This window comes from Alligator sinensis, unplaced genomic scaffold (assembly GCF_000455745.1).
Source record: "Alligator sinensis unplaced genomic scaffold, ASM45574v1 scaffold502_1, whole genome shotgun sequence".
Taxonomy (NCBI): domain Eukaryota; kingdom Metazoa; phylum Chordata; order Crocodylia; family Alligatoridae; genus Alligator; species Alligator sinensis.
In genome coordinates, this window is record NW_005841896.1 from 810,511 (window position 1) to 827,886 (window position 17,376).

At 45.1% G+C, this 17,376-nt stretch overlaps 1 protein-coding gene across 8 annotated transcripts in view; it reads left to right on the top strand.

Moving 5' to 3' along the window:
- ST5 (suppression of tumorigenicity 5) overlaps positions 1-17,376 on the top strand; it is a 236,646-nt gene that overhangs the window by 190,822 nt on the left and 28,448 nt on the right. For all 8 annotated transcript variants that reach the window (XM_025197391.1, XM_006018213.3, XM_006018216.3 and 5 more), the window contains one exon: positions 2,614-2,762. In XM_025197391.1, coding sequence (XP_025053176.1) covers positions 2,614-2,762 — 149 coding nt within the window. The remainder of the gene's footprint in view (positions 1-2,613; positions 2,763-17,376) is intronic.

Here is a 17,376-nt window from a genome sequence, read left to right on the forward strand (position 1 = left end):
CGCGTGCCCTTGCGACGAGCCCCCCGTTGTAGGCTGAAAGCGGCTGCAGCAGGGAGCTCTGGGCATGGGGCAGGGGAGGGGCTGCTTTTCCCTGTGCTCTGTACCAGCTCCTTCCCTCCCTCCCCCCTTACCTGAGCTTCCCATGCCGGGGCAGGCACCTGGTTCCAGGCCAGAAGCCCCTGCTGGGCCTTCCAGCTGGTGGGGCGGGGCGGGGTGGGCCCTGCTTTGCAGGAGCCTGCCGGGCTTCCCCTAGATCCTACTGCCCCTGGTTTCTGTCATCTTTGACAGGAACCAAGGACACATTAATTTTAATTTTCAAAAAAATTTTACGGGCCTCATGAGCCAGATAGAATGGCCTCACTGGCCGGATGTGGCCCGGGGACCATATTTTGCCCACCCCTGCACTAGGGGAAGGTATGCAAATTACCCATGATAAATAAGGAACCAATACATACATACATTGATACTCCAGTTAATAAACCTTCAAGGACTTATCTACACAGTCTATAACTCGTACTGAGACCCCTGTGTGCACTGCCCCTGGTGGGGTGTCTCAGGGAGCAGCACTGTCTGTGCCCCTGCACAGGATCTGGGGGCAATGCCTGGTGCTGGCGTCCCTCGCAGGAGCTCCAGGGGTCTCGGTGCAGCAGGCGGTGGCTCCTCCCCTGCAGTCTGTGCAAGATCGCTGATTCCTGCCCAGACCCCAGCCCTGGCTCAGCAGGGAGCAGTGTCTGGGTTACAGGTTGTAACCATTTCCCCTGCCCAGCACAGCCTCACAGCACCCAGCAAATGGAGCCCCTCCCCCGTGCCTTTTCACTTGCAGGAAAAAACCCAGGGCAGTCTTCAGCCTCTTTTCCTGGCCCTGCGTCCCCCTCCCCTGCTGTGCTCACCCAGCCACACAGAGGGTCTTCCCAGGCTTGGAGTCTCCTCACAGACAGCTCCTCTCTTGGGGAAGGGAGAGGGAACGGACACAGTGCGGCACTCTTCCCTGTGGCCTCCAGTTGCTACTTCTGCAGGGCTCTGCCAGGGGCTCTTGGAGGGGCAGCCATGGGGAGATCCTTTCCCTGGTTTCCAGCCTGTCTCTCACCCCCTCTCTCCCCCCTTTGTTCTCCTCCTGGGAAAACTGCTCCCCTTGTCTAACCAAGCTGCTCAGCCAATCCCAGGCCAGGGCTCAAACCCTGCTGGGGTTACATTACCCCTCCCACTTCCAGGGGGGCTACCTCCAAAGCAGCTTCACTCACCCACAGGGCAAACGGTGTCCTACTGGGACAAACTCTGTCTCTTCGCACTCTGTCCCTCTGCAGGGCAGCCCTTCCTATTCCTTCAGGTGGGTCCATTTTTAATGCTGCCACAGTAGCAAACAAAGGGGCACACCTAAAGCAGCTAGTGGACCAAAAAGACACTTGGCTTAGCTCTGTTCTTAGTTTCAGCAGTACAACCCAATTAAGTTATAACTGGCTTCATTGACAGCAGACCTTGATTCTTCTGTTGAGCCACCTCTGGCCTACATGGGGGTAGCTGCTAATTGGGAAGCAAACATCATATTTCAATGAAAGGCAAACTGAAGTGCAAGACTTTGCCAAGCACAGAAAATACCGATGGCATTTATAAAACTACTGTAACTTGCAGCACATCCAGTCCCACAGCAGGATTGTTGCATTGGAAATCTAGCAATAGCAGCAGTTCCCAATGACCTAGCTCATTAATGTGACTTAAGCTTCCTATCGCAATTCTGAAGAATAATTTAACACTTTGTGTTGGGCACCTTTGTGAAACACGAGGGGATTGCAGCATTTACCAAACTCTTAAGAGTGCAAGACTGTCTTTTCTCTTTGATGCCTATGGATTATTGGAGCAGTGGGAGGTTAATGAATATGTAGCATTCTAGTGGGGTAAAGTTTGCGTGTGCTGGCTTTAAAAAAAAAATCTAATCACAGTATTTCAGTGTGCAATAGTGTTATGACATTGGCTTTGCTTTTACTGTAATGTCAGTGCCACTGAGCACAAACCATGCCACAGAAGAACCAGTCTACTCTGTTTCTACTGTCCTGAATTGGTAGCCACAGTCTTAAGGCAGTTTTGCAAAGGCTGTAAATGGGATTTGGAACCCAGGTGCCCTTGTAGGATTGCACTTGAGCTCCGAATCCAAATTGGGACCCAGTTTTCAGTGCTGTTGAAACCTAACTTAGCTTCCTGGGTTGGCTAACCCAAGTTAAGAATAGGTCCTTCTTTTAGCACTGTAGACACACTTCAAGGGTTTAAGGCTCAGTGTAGGCCTCATGCTGTGGACTCAGCTGAACTACTCATCTGTTGAATAAAGTGTTTATAAAGTAGGATTATTTCCTTCCAGGGAATGTTGACTGACTAACTGCCAAGAGACTAGTTATGTGGGAGGCAGAGGAAGTATTGCCTGGTGGGGAGGAGTAGACTGTAATGTTCCTCAGAAATGTTGCATCTTTTTCAGTCTATCTCTGCAAAGTTGAGAGTTAAGGGAGAAAGTCCGACCGCTTCTCATCCTGTGAAACAGGGCAGGCAACGTGTGCTCTGAGATGTGTAGAAAACTATTGTGGCCCGGCCAGTTAAACTAACTTGCAATCTGTTGAATGCATTCAGGTGATAGAGCTTCGGCGTCCAATGGACTCACGCCTGGAACACGTGGACTTTGAGTGTCTTTTCAAGTGCCTCAGTGTACGTCAGATCATTAGGATCTTTGCGTCACTTCTGCTGGAGCGACGTGTTATCTTCATAGCAGATAAACTCAGGTAAGTAGTAAAAGAACTTAAATTAACATATTGTTGGAGCCAGCATTTGCCTAGTGATACAAAGTGAAAAATGGATAAAATTGTCAACTCTCAGGATTCTCCCATGTCAGGGTTTGAACAACCCACATTGGCTTCAATGCAAGCTGTTTATAGGATGTGGAGAAAGCCTCTGCATTGTATTCTCAGCTCTGTTACTAGCTGAAAACCATTTAACTGGTCTCTGATTTAGGTAATCCCATATTACGGAAGAAATACCTACTAGGAAGCATTTTCTGCATTTAGAAGAGTTCAGATCTGCCTTCTGCTTGGCACAAAGAATGGGTTCCATAGAGCTCAACACTTCTTACACTTGTGGAAGAAGGGAAATATCCTGATTTTACAGATGGGGAAACTGAGCCACTGGAGGAGCCTAGATGCACATTTTCATGCATTTACTAAATTTCAGTGCCTAGTTTAAGACATCTCAGACCTGACGCCCATATGAGAGCTGGTAGCTTCAGCTGTAGTCATTAGAAATTGCAGGGGTTTTATACTTCTGAATATCAGCCCTGAGTCTAGTTGAACCTCTGGCAACATATGTACAACAAAATCAGTGATTATTTGCCAGCAGTCACAGAGTGAATTAGTTGCATTTGGAGTAGGGTTTGGTGATCCTGACTCCCAGCTTCCCTGCTTCATTTACAAGAGCAGAGCTGATCTCAGTCATGTCCTCTGTGGTGACACATACCATTCTGAGATGCTTAACTGGCTTGCTAGTAGGCTAATAAGCAGTTTCTATGATATCTGGATTTTCAACCCCTGGGTTAGCTGAAGCCTTTGCTGTGCAGGTATTTGCCATGTAAGTATTTGCTTTAAATTACCTTGGCCTTCTCAAAATATAAATGTTCAGATCCCAGGAGGGTCATCCGTTCCTCCTTTTTTATGTGAAGTACTATTCAGTTTCCTTTCTTTCAAAGAGTGTTAAAAACAAAGCCTAGTTGTATGGCTGGTCGAAATCAGTGGCATATTTTATGTGACTAGGGATCTGCCACAGCATCATACATCAAAATATTCCTTCTCTGTGTTACAAGCTGGAAGCAGGGTGGGTTGCAACTCTCCATTGCAGAGGTGGGCCCATTGTAGTAGCCGCCTTTGCATATAATGTATTGGATTCTTTAGGAATTAAAGCATTTATATATTTAAGAAGATTTATGGCCCAGATTTAAGGAATATATTCATATAATAGCTGAAATTAGAAAATACCTTGGTATTGCAAACATTTCAATAAGAGTGACAATACTTTCAGAGGACAGTGGCACTTGACAAGATAGTTCAAGCATTGGTTGATGTTCTTAAAATCTCTGTGAAGCAGGTCACCAGCCCTATTTTAAAGAGGAGGAAACTGAGGTATGAATGACAAGGCCATAAAGAGAGCCTGTGACAGAGATAAGACTCGAATTCAGGCATTTCTCCCTTCCTAATCTATGCTGTGTCTGCATGGCTGGCTGAGTGAGACACAAGGACATTACAAGGAAGCAAAATGTTATTGTTTCCCTTCAGATCTGCTAAGCTTGTTTTTCAGGTGCCAACACAGCCCATAATAAGGTAAACTCAGAGATGGTGTTATACATGGCCCTCACTCAAACCCTGCAAAATGGAGGGATGTCTCCTCTGTAGCCATCTCCCTTGCTGTCCAGGCCACACCCTGAAGGTGTGAGTATCATCTTTAAAAGTTTAAGGAAGATATTTTTAATTGTAACCTGATTAATAAATAAATAAAGAGATGGTAAATGAAACAAAGACCATATTTTATTGAACTCAGAAACATCCAGAATCTCTTAAAAGGACCCCAAGGCCTGCATGGGTGGTTGAAAACACAGATGGATCTAGACAAACAAACTCTGTTAAATATGTTATCAGCCCTGTCCTCTGAAAGGCCTCCAGGAATAATAGCTGCACTTAGTGGTCACCAGTGTATATAACAGCAAAAATACTTTGCATAGTAACAGTTAACAATGTTTAGGGGATAATTTCTTAAAGCTGTGGACCTGTTTCCAGGATATAAACTGCCTTCCTTAGCAATATTCCTTGCGGTCTGGGACAACCAGAATGATTGCTCACCTTGTTGATAACCCTTTGTTTAAATGACCATTCAGAATGATTTAATTTCTTATAAACCCAGTGACAATTTTTTGTCGAGTCCAGAGTTTGGACTTTTCTTTCAAAGAGTGTCCAGCACATCATTGATATCAGTGTAGGCAGTTTTAAAGGAGGCCTTTCATGGACCTTCCTGCCAGTTTTCTACAGCAAGTTTACTTACATTGTTACTAGCTGATTTGCTTTGCTGTTCATTGAGAAGTATTGTTGGTACTTGCATGTAAAACTCCATGTGGCGTTAAAGAATGATCGGGCCCCGTCTTCTCCCTCATTGCATTGTGCATAGAGCAGAAAGTAGCTCCTAGGGGATCCTATTCTAGGCCTGCTCCTACTAGATGCCGAGAAGACTCAGACCATTGCCTCTAGGAGCACCTGTGGGGATGATGTGGTTTGGAGATGATTGATGAAGGACATGGCCGAACTGTGAAGGTCAATATGGATGCTGTCTCACTCTCTGAAATGCTTCTCCCAGAAAACTGGGCTAGCAAATGTGGTAAAACACTTCGGCACATATATGGGGGGAAAAATATTTCAGCCTCCTCTGAGAGAGCCAGTGCTAACTTGGCCTGGAATACAGCTATGCTTTCAGTACTGAGTTAGTTAAGGTCTGTATTGAACAGCCAGGTTTTACAGATGTACATTTCTTTTTACACCAATGTACATTTCTCCAGAAGTGAACAGATGAGTCTATTCCACGGCAGTTGGTTGCAGTAGGCATGATTACAGTGCTTCCTCACTACGAGAGCAAGTATTAGCTGTTTTGCATTTAACAAACAACTGACCCGGGATGGAAGTGGATGCAACCTATACCAGCATAGATTTACCCCAGTTTCTCCTGGGGTAATTCTACATCAGATTTGAGTAGGTTACACCAGCAGTTATCGTGTCTGTTCCTTGTTGACACTAATATAAAACCTGGCTGCACTGCTACAAATGTGATGTCTGTCTAAGCCCTTGGTGACATTTGGATTTACATTTAGATGAAAATAATGTCTATTCTGTGTTTGAATTACTGACCAGCATGCAAATCTGAGCTTCCAGTCTATTCTGGACCATTGTTTTAGTCACATCTCTCATCTGGGGACCTTGATATCTATTAAAAATATTACTTTTGGGGATTGAGGAGACCTGGGAGTTTTTGTGGCTTCCCCATTTAATGAATGAGAAGGAACAGAACCATTGAAGCCTAGGGATTGCTGATTGTTGTAGACGTTGATGCCCCCACAGTTCTGTCCCTGCACCTCTTCCAAACACTTACATTTATCTGATTGTTTTGTTTTGAACACCGTTAAGTACCGGAAAAAAGAGATAGATGGGCATGGTCTGGAGGACATAACCCAGGGCTTGGAGCTGGGAAACTTGGATTCTGTTCTTGACTCTTCCACTCAATAGATGCGCGACCATGTGCGGCTAACATTACCTCTCTCTGTTTCCCCTCCTAACCTTTGTTTGTCTTCGCTATTTGGAATGTAAGCACTTTGGGGCAGAGATTGTCTGTCATTCTGTGCATGTGTATGCATGTGTACAGTGCCTAGTGCTATGTGGCAGCTCTAGCACTTATTGTAATATGAATAAGACAAGTCCTTTGACAAAAGCCTGGGGAAAGGGACAGTAAGAAATGGATTTAAATAGGGGTGCACTGATAGAGATTTTTGGGGCCAATACCAATAGCCGATATTTAAGGAGGCATGTTGGCCGATACCGATCTGATTTCTGATACAGCTGTGTGCAGCTGGTAAGTCCGGTGGTAGAAGTGGAGGGGGGAGGGAAGGGGCGTGGCTGGGCAGATGAACACCTGTACAGTGAGGGAGCAGGCAGGGGCAGGTGCTGCCGAGGTTGGGGGGGGTGTGGAGCCATGGCTTGTTGTGTGGAGGAGGCTCCCACCGCTGCTTGCACCCTGGGAGGGTGGGGTGTGTGCCCCTCAGATCTGTGCAGGGCAGGGCGGGCTGCAGCTGGGGCTGCATGGGGCTCTTCTCGGCGGAGGCTGGGCTCAGAGCAGGCAACAGCAGCACTTGTAGGATGCTGCATCCACCCCAAATTTCACCACAGCTCAGCTCCCATTGCTATGGCCGCTAGCTGTCCGGCACAGCCCTGGCTCAACGCCCTGCCTCCACCCATGCCCCAGGAAGAGCCAGGGCTGTGCCGGACAGCTAGCGGCCATAGCAATGGGAGCTGAGCTGTGGTGAAATTTGGGGTGGATGCAGCACCCCCCCTCCCCCGTCCCCGCCCCATCCAGGCAGCACCTGCCCCTGACCACTCCCTCCCTCACCGGGGGGGGCATTGATCTGCCCCCCCCATGCCTGTTCCCTCCCTCCTCCCCTTCTACCACAATGCTCTGACCAGCTGAAGGCAGCTCTCCATGCTGCTAGCTCTGCTCCTTGCTGCCTGAGTGCTGCAGTGCAGCTGAGCACAGCACGGGCATTTATCAGCCAAATTATTGGCCTCATCAAGCTGATTTCCGATATCTGGATGTGGTCTGATATCTGCCCCATCAAGCCGATATCTGATATTGGCCCCATCAAGCTGATATCAGCCAATTTTCTTTATATCGGTACTGAACCAATATCAGACCGATATATCACTGCACCTCTAGATTTAAATTATATACTCACAGAGGCTTTCGTGGGATGAAGTCTTAAAATGAAACACTCCAGCTCTGAGCTAAAAATTGTGTCTCGCACCCTTTTTTTCTTGCCTGACAAGGATTTTGTTTTTGAGCATCAGTGTTGAAGCCGAAGGAGTGCAGTGGTAACATGGAGAAAAATGTGAAATATCTTGTACATCATCCAGTCAGTGGACCCAAGAACCAAAGCAGGAAACTAAAGAGATTTTACCAAGGCTTGATTTCTAAATGTATTCAGAAAACTAGATTAGAAAGAAATGTTGAGGGTTTGGGCTTCAAACAACGTGACACAGAAGGTATTTAATACATCTCCAAACAGGAAAGGATTTTCTACTTCTATACAGATTGTGAAGGGCAGGCATAATAAAAATGAGCTTAACTTCCATAATTGTTATTTATCATTTGTGCCGTGCCCAAAGTATGTTTGGTGCTTAGCAGAGAAATGATACCTCTACATTTTTGCCCTGGAAAAAGAACGGGTTTCAATGCAACAAGCAATGCCAACAGTAGAGAGGATATAATGAATATTAACAAGCAGGTCACAGGATCGACTCATTTAAATATGCATGCTAACATTTCAGGTTTTTAGAAATATGTTGAGTTCTTTTCATATTTGCTTCCAGGTTTGTTTGGGTTTTTTTGTTGCTTACAGTTGAACAAATAATGGAAATAAAATTCTGCAGTAATTTGCTCATATTTAAAAATGAATTTCTGTTCAAGTCTTGTGAGTGGCCTTTTGGTGTTTGCTTTCTTTACCAACACATATACTAGCAGAAGCGGGATTTTAAGATCCAGATTACTTAAATACCCACTGAAAGAACAATGGAGAAGATGTGTCTGATGGTATCACATTCTCCCTCGCTCTCTTTTTCCCATCTCACTGCTCCGAAAACTGTGAGTTCCTGTTTGTGTTCCTAGAGCTCTGCCTACTGGCACTGGTTTTGATATACCCTAAATGGTCCTGAGTACTTCTCTCTCTGAAGCTGGCAGAAGCAAAGCTCTCTGGGGCATGTGAGGCTTTGAAAATGTATGCAACAGATGGAAAATAAGTGGGTTCTGGGGATTAGGGACAAGAGTGTTACTACAGATAGGGAGGCAATAGAAGTAAATAGTGGAGGAGGAAAAATCTCCCCTTTAAGCATTTTACTAAGGAAACAAACTCATGGGCATGTTTTTGGGTGGGCAACATGTCTAAGTTTGTAAAAACAACTCTTCCTTCCCCCTTCCCCTGATTTTTCCCAAAGGAAGAAAGAAGACCCTCAAGAAGATCAGTTTCCCCTTGTTATATCTCCTGCTTTTTAAATCAGTTTTCCCCCCAACTGTAGTTGCTTATCTTTCAAAGAATCATCAGAAGATCTTGTCTGCATTTCATGCTATACAAGTCCCATTCAAAGCCCATAAAAATCAATGGTCCTCTATCCTTTCATAAGCTACTAGATCTAGGAATACTAGTCTGTAACTTCCTCTGTCAAGTTTTAGTCTTGATGGGTGCCTGTAGACGTGTGGGGATGCTGCTCCAACATGCTTTAATTACTCGATTAATCAAGTCTGCCGGAGTGTTCTAATTAGCGCTCTCCAGCAGGCTCTATGTTTCATGTATTCAGTGTCCCCACACTTCAAAATGGCAGCCGGGGTGCTTTAACTAAAGCTCATCAAATGAGCTTTAATTAAAGCAGCCCGGCTGCCATTTTGAAGTGCGGGATGCTGAATACATGAGACAATGCGGGTGATTTAATTAGAGTGATTCTCGGAGCTGCTTTAATCAAAACGCCCTGTTCCCACCCCTGGAACACGTGTAAAGACACCCAAAAAGCGTCCATTTAGTTCTTCCTTATTGTTAAAACTGTTTGTCTTTGTAAATTGATTGATTTTCCAGTGTACTGCAGTAATTTAGGACTAAAGGTCAAAGACATGCCTAAACCTAGCAGAAGTGGTACAAAACCAGGTAAAGTGCAACTTTTATAGTACAGGGCTTTATATTGTTGATCTACTCCTTGCTTATAAAGATCAGTTACACAGGTGTAAATATGGTGGCTGTGGCCAGATGAGCAGGGTCATTCACTTGCAATGGCACAAATTGCCTCAGCGCTTGCCCCTGCCCTTGCCCAGCTCCTCCTGGCTCTTCAGCCAGGGGGAGCTGGAGCAGCAATCTTACCTGGTGGCTTGATGGCATGCTGGAGCAGTAGGGGCAGCATAGAGGCTTGGCCAGCAGCCAGTGTTTCTCTGGATGGCCTGGGCTCTGATTGTGCCAGTGCATGCTTGTTTTGAGTGTATTGTGTTGCTGTTTGTTCTGGCGCTTTTTTTTTGCTACTGGGAAATCCCGGTAGCAAATTTTGCCAGCGTGCTGCAAATTTGCAGTGCGACGCATGTTTTAACATTCACCACTTGCAGTTTGTGGCACCACAAAGAGGTTTGTGGCACCACAAACTGCATGCTCCTGCTTGTCTGGATGCGGCCATTGTGTCCAAGCATTGGTAGTGGGAATAGTAGATAAGGAAGTCAGTCTCTCTTGATATTCCCTAGTGTATTTTGAATCTAAAGGCATACCATATTTTCTTGCATACAGCATGCACTTTTTTCCCACCCAAAAACAGCTGCTGGAAATTGCAGTGTGTATTATATGTAAGGATAGATACTAAAACCAGTTTCTGTTGCTTACCAGGTGAAAGCAAAAGGGAAGTCTGGATGTGAACCACAGGGCACAGAACAATAAGCAGGCTCAGTTCCCTAGTTGCTGCTACTCAATTATTTAATACAAGGAAAGATCTTTTTTTATTTCATTCTGCCTTTATTAACTAAGATGTGTATCTTATTTAAGGGCATGCTGTCTACTAGAAAATACGGTACTTATGTTCCAGCAAACTTGAGAGAGGCTCCCCCTCTGCTTCTCTGATCCCTGTTGTCATGAGACCTAGACAGGAACACTGTGAATAGGAGTGTGGATTTGTGAATATTTGGGAAAAGTTGTCCCACAAGCATCTCTCTGAAAGCTTTATGGAACTATAGGGAACCAATGTGTTCACTTACGAGAGGCAAGGGTTCTCAAAATAAATACTGTCAAGTGATGTCCTTTCTCCAGTCTCAGTGCCATAGATTTATGTTTGGCATTATTAAACTTGGAACGTTCAGAGCTTCAACTTTTTTCTTAGTCTGTCTGTCCTATCTGAATCCACTGTTATGTTAGTCAAGATACCAAACCAGCTGTGACAAATGCTATATAGAAAGCCATATTTTAAGGGTTAAGGGACAAATAGGTCACAGTCTTGTCAATAGCTTCACAGAGAAAAAACATTAGAGACCCTGTAAGTTAGCAGACAAAGTTATCTCAAGACCCAGTGCCTGGAAAACGACTGTATAAAATTGGTAGGGAGATTAAACTTTTTAACAGTGGGGCTAATTATTGCATCTGGGATTCCAACTAAAACGAAGTGCAGCAGTGGGGGCAATTAACTCTTGGAACAGTTCCAGGGGAACTGATTCCTTCATCACCACCTGAATTCTTTGGATTTGGATTTCATTTGTACAAGTTATTCTCTAATTCAGCCACAAGTGCCTGGGTTCCATAGCATTGCCTTGTCTAATGTTCGTGTCCAACAGTATTTTAATAGTTTATAAAGAGATAGCCAGACCTGGCAGGGAGCTTTTATTTCTATAGCAGATGAACAATAAATAAACATGTTTTGCGCATCCTTTCTCTTGTTACAACGAAGGGATATGATATGCAGTGTAAGAGTGATCACTGGCCAACTTGCCTGCTGGCCACTAATAAAGATTTCATTAACTTTCCCATTCTAACAAAAAAATGACAAGACAAACATGACACTAGTTAAGCTGACCATGGGAAAAACAAATGCATGCCAGAAACCTGCTTTCTAGGGAGTATTTGCTATGGCTGATCACCAGCCAGAGCTGAACATCATCATTCAGGATGTTTCTCAGTTGGCAAAGCAGATGACAAGAGACATACCCCCAACACAAATAACTCCTGTCTGTCTAGTGTCAGGCTCGGTCTTGCATTAAGCCAGAAGCTCATGGTCCCCCTTGTCTTGAAGTAATTATTTTTCTTTCTTTTATCTCAACTGCATTGAAGAAGAAGGGTTAGAAATAGTACATACAATGCCCACCAGGGTGACTAGATTCATATTTTAAGGCCAGAATGCATATGATGATGATACGTATGTCTTAAGGTTTTTCATCCAAATATCTAACTGTGTTTTACAAAGGAGGTTGGACTAGTCCAAACCAGAATTTTACCAGTAATTCCTGCTGCGGAAAGAATTATCTTTCTCACTATTGTCGGCTAAGACAATGGTTGGAACGTATTTTGTGGCTGGAATGTCTATTTCTCATTCAAGTTGTGAACATTTCCATTTATTTCAGTTGGAGCTAGGACAGGCCTGTATTGGCAACTTGCTTAGAACCCAGGGGACTCCTCTTTTGAATAAAAACAGCTTACAGGTGCCTACATGTTTAACGTGGAGGTACAACCCAGGGAGCCTGCCTAGGTGCCTTACCTTTTTCACAGGCATTAATGTGAGAATTAATTCTGATAAAGAGTTTAGTTTATGTACTCTGTGCCCTTCCTCCACCTTCCTAGGGGATATTTTAGTCATGCCATTTGAGGCTTTGGCCACAGTTCTGCTGTAGGAAAGCATCATCATTATCTCATTTAGGACTTGTAAAAATAAGTCTCTCCTTCCCATGGCCCCCACTCCACCTCCTCCCTTCAGTGTAAATGGGAATGAGATAGATAGTAGGCCTCTTCTTTAGATGAGGATGGTGGGGAGGGGGTTGGAAATCAGTTTTTAGGACTGTAATTGCTCGTTTGTAAATTACAGCATTTCTGTAACAGACCTTCCAATACCCAGTGACTTTGTAGGCATTCCCCATTATCATTTCCTAAATGAACACATTTCTTTTCTTTTCTTCTTTTCCTTTATTCCTGCTACTTGGCCAGAGAAATCCTTCCTCCAGCTTTAGAGCAGCGATTTTGTTAATGTCACAGTGATCAGCAGCCAAGCTAAAACCATCAATATGGATGTTAATAAAAATAATTAGGATAGGGTGACTTGTCGTTAACCGTTCCCTAGGGTAACTCAACCAAAACCATTTTTGGTACAGATTTATGCTAAAGAATTGTCCTACGGGAAGGATCTGGATGACTCTGTGGAAGTTAGGTTTAACTTTCCATGACTGGAGACTTTTTCTTTTAAGCACCTGGCAGAACTTGGGCAAGTGGTTGAAAAGTCCAAGGACAATTTCTTGCCAAAAATTCCATTTGCTTGAGTTCTGTGGAGAGTGTGGTTGGATGGCAGAGATTGGAAAAGCCAGATCTCCATTTCTGAAGAGTTCTTTTTGTGCACTAATAATATGGAAGCAGGAGATGGCATATTGATTAAAATCAAGAAAAGTTTCCCTGTTTTGTTTTTAAATAGTTAAGTGTTTTAAAAGTATTCACTGATATGCTTCTTTCTGCTTTATTGTCATGTCTATAGTTTAATCTTGAATCACCGTGATGCAAACTAATTTGTTTCATCAGCTAGGACTGGGCTTTTTGTAGATGACATAACCTTGGGGGCAGCCATAACGCCAAGGTGGCCATATGGTGCCGGCCCATCTCGGTCTCTGAAGTATCCTCCTTTTACTTCTCACCTGCCACATCTTCTTGTTCTTATTGACAGATGGAAAAGGGAGGCAGCCCATGGGTCTTAGAGTAAGCCTTGGTCTATCCCTGCCAGTGGATCCGCTCTCTCTCTGACGCCACTGATGGCACCAATCCCTTCAGTTAGGTAGGTCTTCCTGGCCCACATCTGCCCAAAGGCATCCATTGCCTTATGGGCTAATCAAGGTCTCCAAACCTCCCCTACAGTCATACCCATGCCTCAGAAGTGTCACACATCCAGTGGGACATTTGTCCCCAAAGCCACCAGGCCACCTCAGGTCTTTATTCTCTTGTTGGGGCTTCAGCCTTCCTGGCTTCCACCTCTATACTCTAGCTGGTCCCTTAGCCAAGGCTCACTGCCTCAGACCTAGCTTCTGGGCACCAGCCCCTTATCTTGCCTCTGGGGCCTTTATCTCTGCTCTGCTTGGGCTCCAGGCCCCCTTGGCCCCCAAACTCTGACCTTTTCTAGGCTATCTCTTTCTGTTCTTGGGTTCTGGGCCCCCCTGGCCCCAAGCTCTGCCCCTTCTTATGCTTTAGACCCCCCCTGGCCCCAGGCTCTGCTCCTTTCTGGGCTGTTTCTGCTCTTCTTGGGCGATGCTGGGATCCCTGACCCCTGGCAGGGCTTAAGGTGGTCATGTACTCCCTTCCCCTAGAAACTAATGGGACCTCCAAACCACCCCTTTCTAGACTCACGCAAACCACCGTTGTAAATTCCTAACCCAGTTTAAGTCCTCCGGCTAGAATGTACCTTCCCAAATGGGTCTTAGCACAGACCCCAGCTCTTACGTCATATCACTCTGCTCCCCCCTACCCTGAGTCCTCTTCCCTTGCAAGTCAGCAGCCTTCTACTTCCAGGGTAATCCAGGCATCAGCCAGGAGCTCCTCTGCAGCTTTCCCCCCAGCAACTCCCAGAGGCAGACTGACCACTCTGGCTCAAGCCCTGGGTTTATATAGTTAGAAGCTATGCTTCATTTTGGTCATGTGACTCCCCAAGCTGCTGCAGGTATTTTCTGACAGCTTGCCAGCTCAGCCCTAGGGGAACTTACTGCTGCTGGCCTCTGCTGTAATAATGGTTTCAAGTAGGCAAATCCCCAGGTCCTTGTTCCCTGGTGGCTCATATTGGGCAACTTTCCTCCTCCTGGGGCTCTCCCTGCTGCTTCTTCACTCTTAAAGAAAAGGAGCCTCTGGCTCTCAGTTACAATGGCCTATAAATGCTTCCTTTATCCAGCTGTCTAATTGGAGCCCTGTGCAAGAGTGGTTGGGAGGAAAACCTGATAGATTTTAAATTCTGAGGGCTTTGTCTTTTCGGTTAGGTTTTGGTTCACAATATTGCCTTCAGAAAGAGGCTACACTATAAAATTACAATAGCTTTTGAAACAGGAATGGTATAAAGATACCATATTTTCTTGCATACAGCATGCCCCAGAATATAATATGCACCTTGTTTTGAAAGGCAGAATGAAAAAAAAGCTTTTTCTTTGTAAAAAGCAACTGAGTGGTAGCTAAGGATCTGAACCTGCTCATTATGTTGCTCCCTCTGGATCACTGCAGATTTTACTTCAGTTTTACCCAGTAAGGTCAAAAACTCTTCTTACCTTGTATATCAAATATAATGTGTAATTTAATTTCCAACAGCTGGTATTTGGGGAAAAGGGTGTGTTGGATGCAAGAAAATATATGGGGGTTTTTAGCATTTGGCTAAAAAATAGTCTCATGCATATGTAAAATGAATCCTTAACTACTTTCCCTCTAGATATTATCTCCTAATGAGCATGAGTACGCAGCCCCTGAACTGGCTAACAATTCCACATGTTTCAGAGTAGGAATCTTTGAGAACATGTCTTAGTTCTGCCATCTCAGGTTGATTAGGAGACACCATCCTATCGTGTTGGATAGTGATCTGGCCTTAGTTATACCTGTCTGTCATCTTCTGTCTAGACTGCAGCAGTACAGTATACCTGGGTATGAAGCCATCAGCATTTAGGAAATTCCAGCTGGTACAGAACTGCATCCCATCTCAGCAGACAAGCTGCCACAATCATATCAGAACTGCTCTTCACTCTCTCTGCTGGTTTCTCATCGGATATTAAATCAAATTCAGGGTCACAGTCCCCATCTTTAAGGTGCTCAATGGCAGAGGCCTAACATATCTAAAATATTATCTAAAATTCCACTGTTCTTCCCTTTAGCCAGAATTGGTGAATTTTCTACTGTGAGGGTGAAGCTCGCCTATGCAGGAGACAGAGCTTCCTTGGAATCCAGTTCAAGACTGCAAACAAACTTCCACAGGCTCAAAACACACCACTGCCTCCACTTCAAGTACAAAGCGCCCTTTTAATGCAGTATTGGAAGGTGTTCAATTATTTATAGGTATGAGGGAGGTAGAAGGATCTGGACAGAGTAGCTTAGGACAGAATTAGGGAGTTTTAACTAAATCTATATGATGAAAGTGGAGCACTTTTGCTCACTCAGTGCTCTGGCAGCAAAGGCAGCAACAGGACATAGACAGTGATACAGGCTTCTGTACAGATATAACCCCTGTGTGATACCCAGGGGCATAATTGTCTGATGAAACACAGCTCCCCAAACATAAATCAGGGAAAGGAGCTGATTTATGAATGTTCTGTTAATGAAGCAAACGAGCTGCTTCACAAAAATCTAATAATATCTGAGCTGCCTGAAGGTCCCCTCCAGTACTACTTGTGGCTTATTGGAGACTATCCCACAACAACATAATGACACTAAGATGTGGGGGGAAGTGGGTACGCTAGTAGGAAGGAACAGGCTGCAAGCAGATCTAGACAGGTTACAGGGGTGGGCCGATGAGAACAGGATGGGGTTCAACACTGACAAGTGCAAGGTGCTGCACCTGGGGAGGAAGAACCAGCAGCATACCTACAGGCTGGGGAACTCCCTTCTCACCAGTGTCGAGACAGAAAAGGATCTTGGAGTTATCATTGATGCCACAATGAACATGGGCCGACAAAGTGGAGACGCGGTCAGGAAGGCTAACCACACCTTGTCATGCATCCACAGATGCATCTCAGGCAGGTCCAAGGAGGTGATCCTCCCCTTCTATGCAACACTGGTCAGGCTGCAGCTGGAGTACTGCATCCAGTTCTGGGTGCCACACTTCAGGAGGGATGTGGCCAATATGGAGAGGGTTCAAAGGAGGGCCACCCGTATGATCAGGGCTCAGCAGGGCAGGCAGTACAAGGAGAGGCTGAGGGACCTGAACCTGTTCAGTCTCCACAAGAGAAGGCTGAGGGGGAACCTGGTGGCAGTTTACAAATTAGTCAAGGGGAACAAGCAGGCATTGGGAGAGTCCTGTTCCCCCGAGCAATCCCGGGAGTTACAAGAAACAACGGACACAAGCTAGCGGAGGGTAGTTTCAGGCTAGACATTAGGAAGCACTATTTCACTGTTAGGGCGGCTAGGACCTGGAACCAACTTCCAAAAGAAGTGGTGCTGGCTCCTACCCTGGCAGCCTTTAAAAAAAGGCTAGACGAACATCTGGCCGGGGTTGTTTGACCCCAGTACTCTTTCCTGCCATGGCAGGGGGTCAGACTAGATGATCTCCTCGGGTCCCTTCCAACCCTACCAACTATGAAACTATGAAACATTATGGCATTGGCAGCCTGGTAATCTGGAACTGTTCCACTGTTGTAATTAGACAGGTGAGGGGCAGAGATGTGGAATTCCCTTGCATTGATTTTACAAAGGCTGCATTTCTTATCATGCATTGTAAAGAAACATGACTTTGACAGTTTTGCCTGCAGAACACCCCACCAGATAAATTCTGGATTGTGACTCATTCCCTTACAAAGCCAGGTTTGCCTTGGCCAGTTTTCATGGGAAAAAATACTTTTTGCAGGGTAAGGGGGGCAGGCAGTTATACCCTTTATATTGTAACTACAGCTAACACATTTTTGTGCAGAGGGTAGCTGATAATTAGGATGATGTGATGTGGAAAATATGCATATCCTCCTCAGTGTTGTGCCCCTCTTCCCAGCCTTATCACTGAGGCTTGTTTGCACTTGTGATATGTCACACAGCTAGCTTGCCTAGAGTGATCATGTCACTGTGTACATTAAAGGGGTTTCTGGTGACTTTAGTCTGGCTTTTACTCTTGGCAAAGAATTTGCAATTCAGTCCTGGGTTCTGTTTAAAGCTGCTTTTGACAGAGGGAAAGA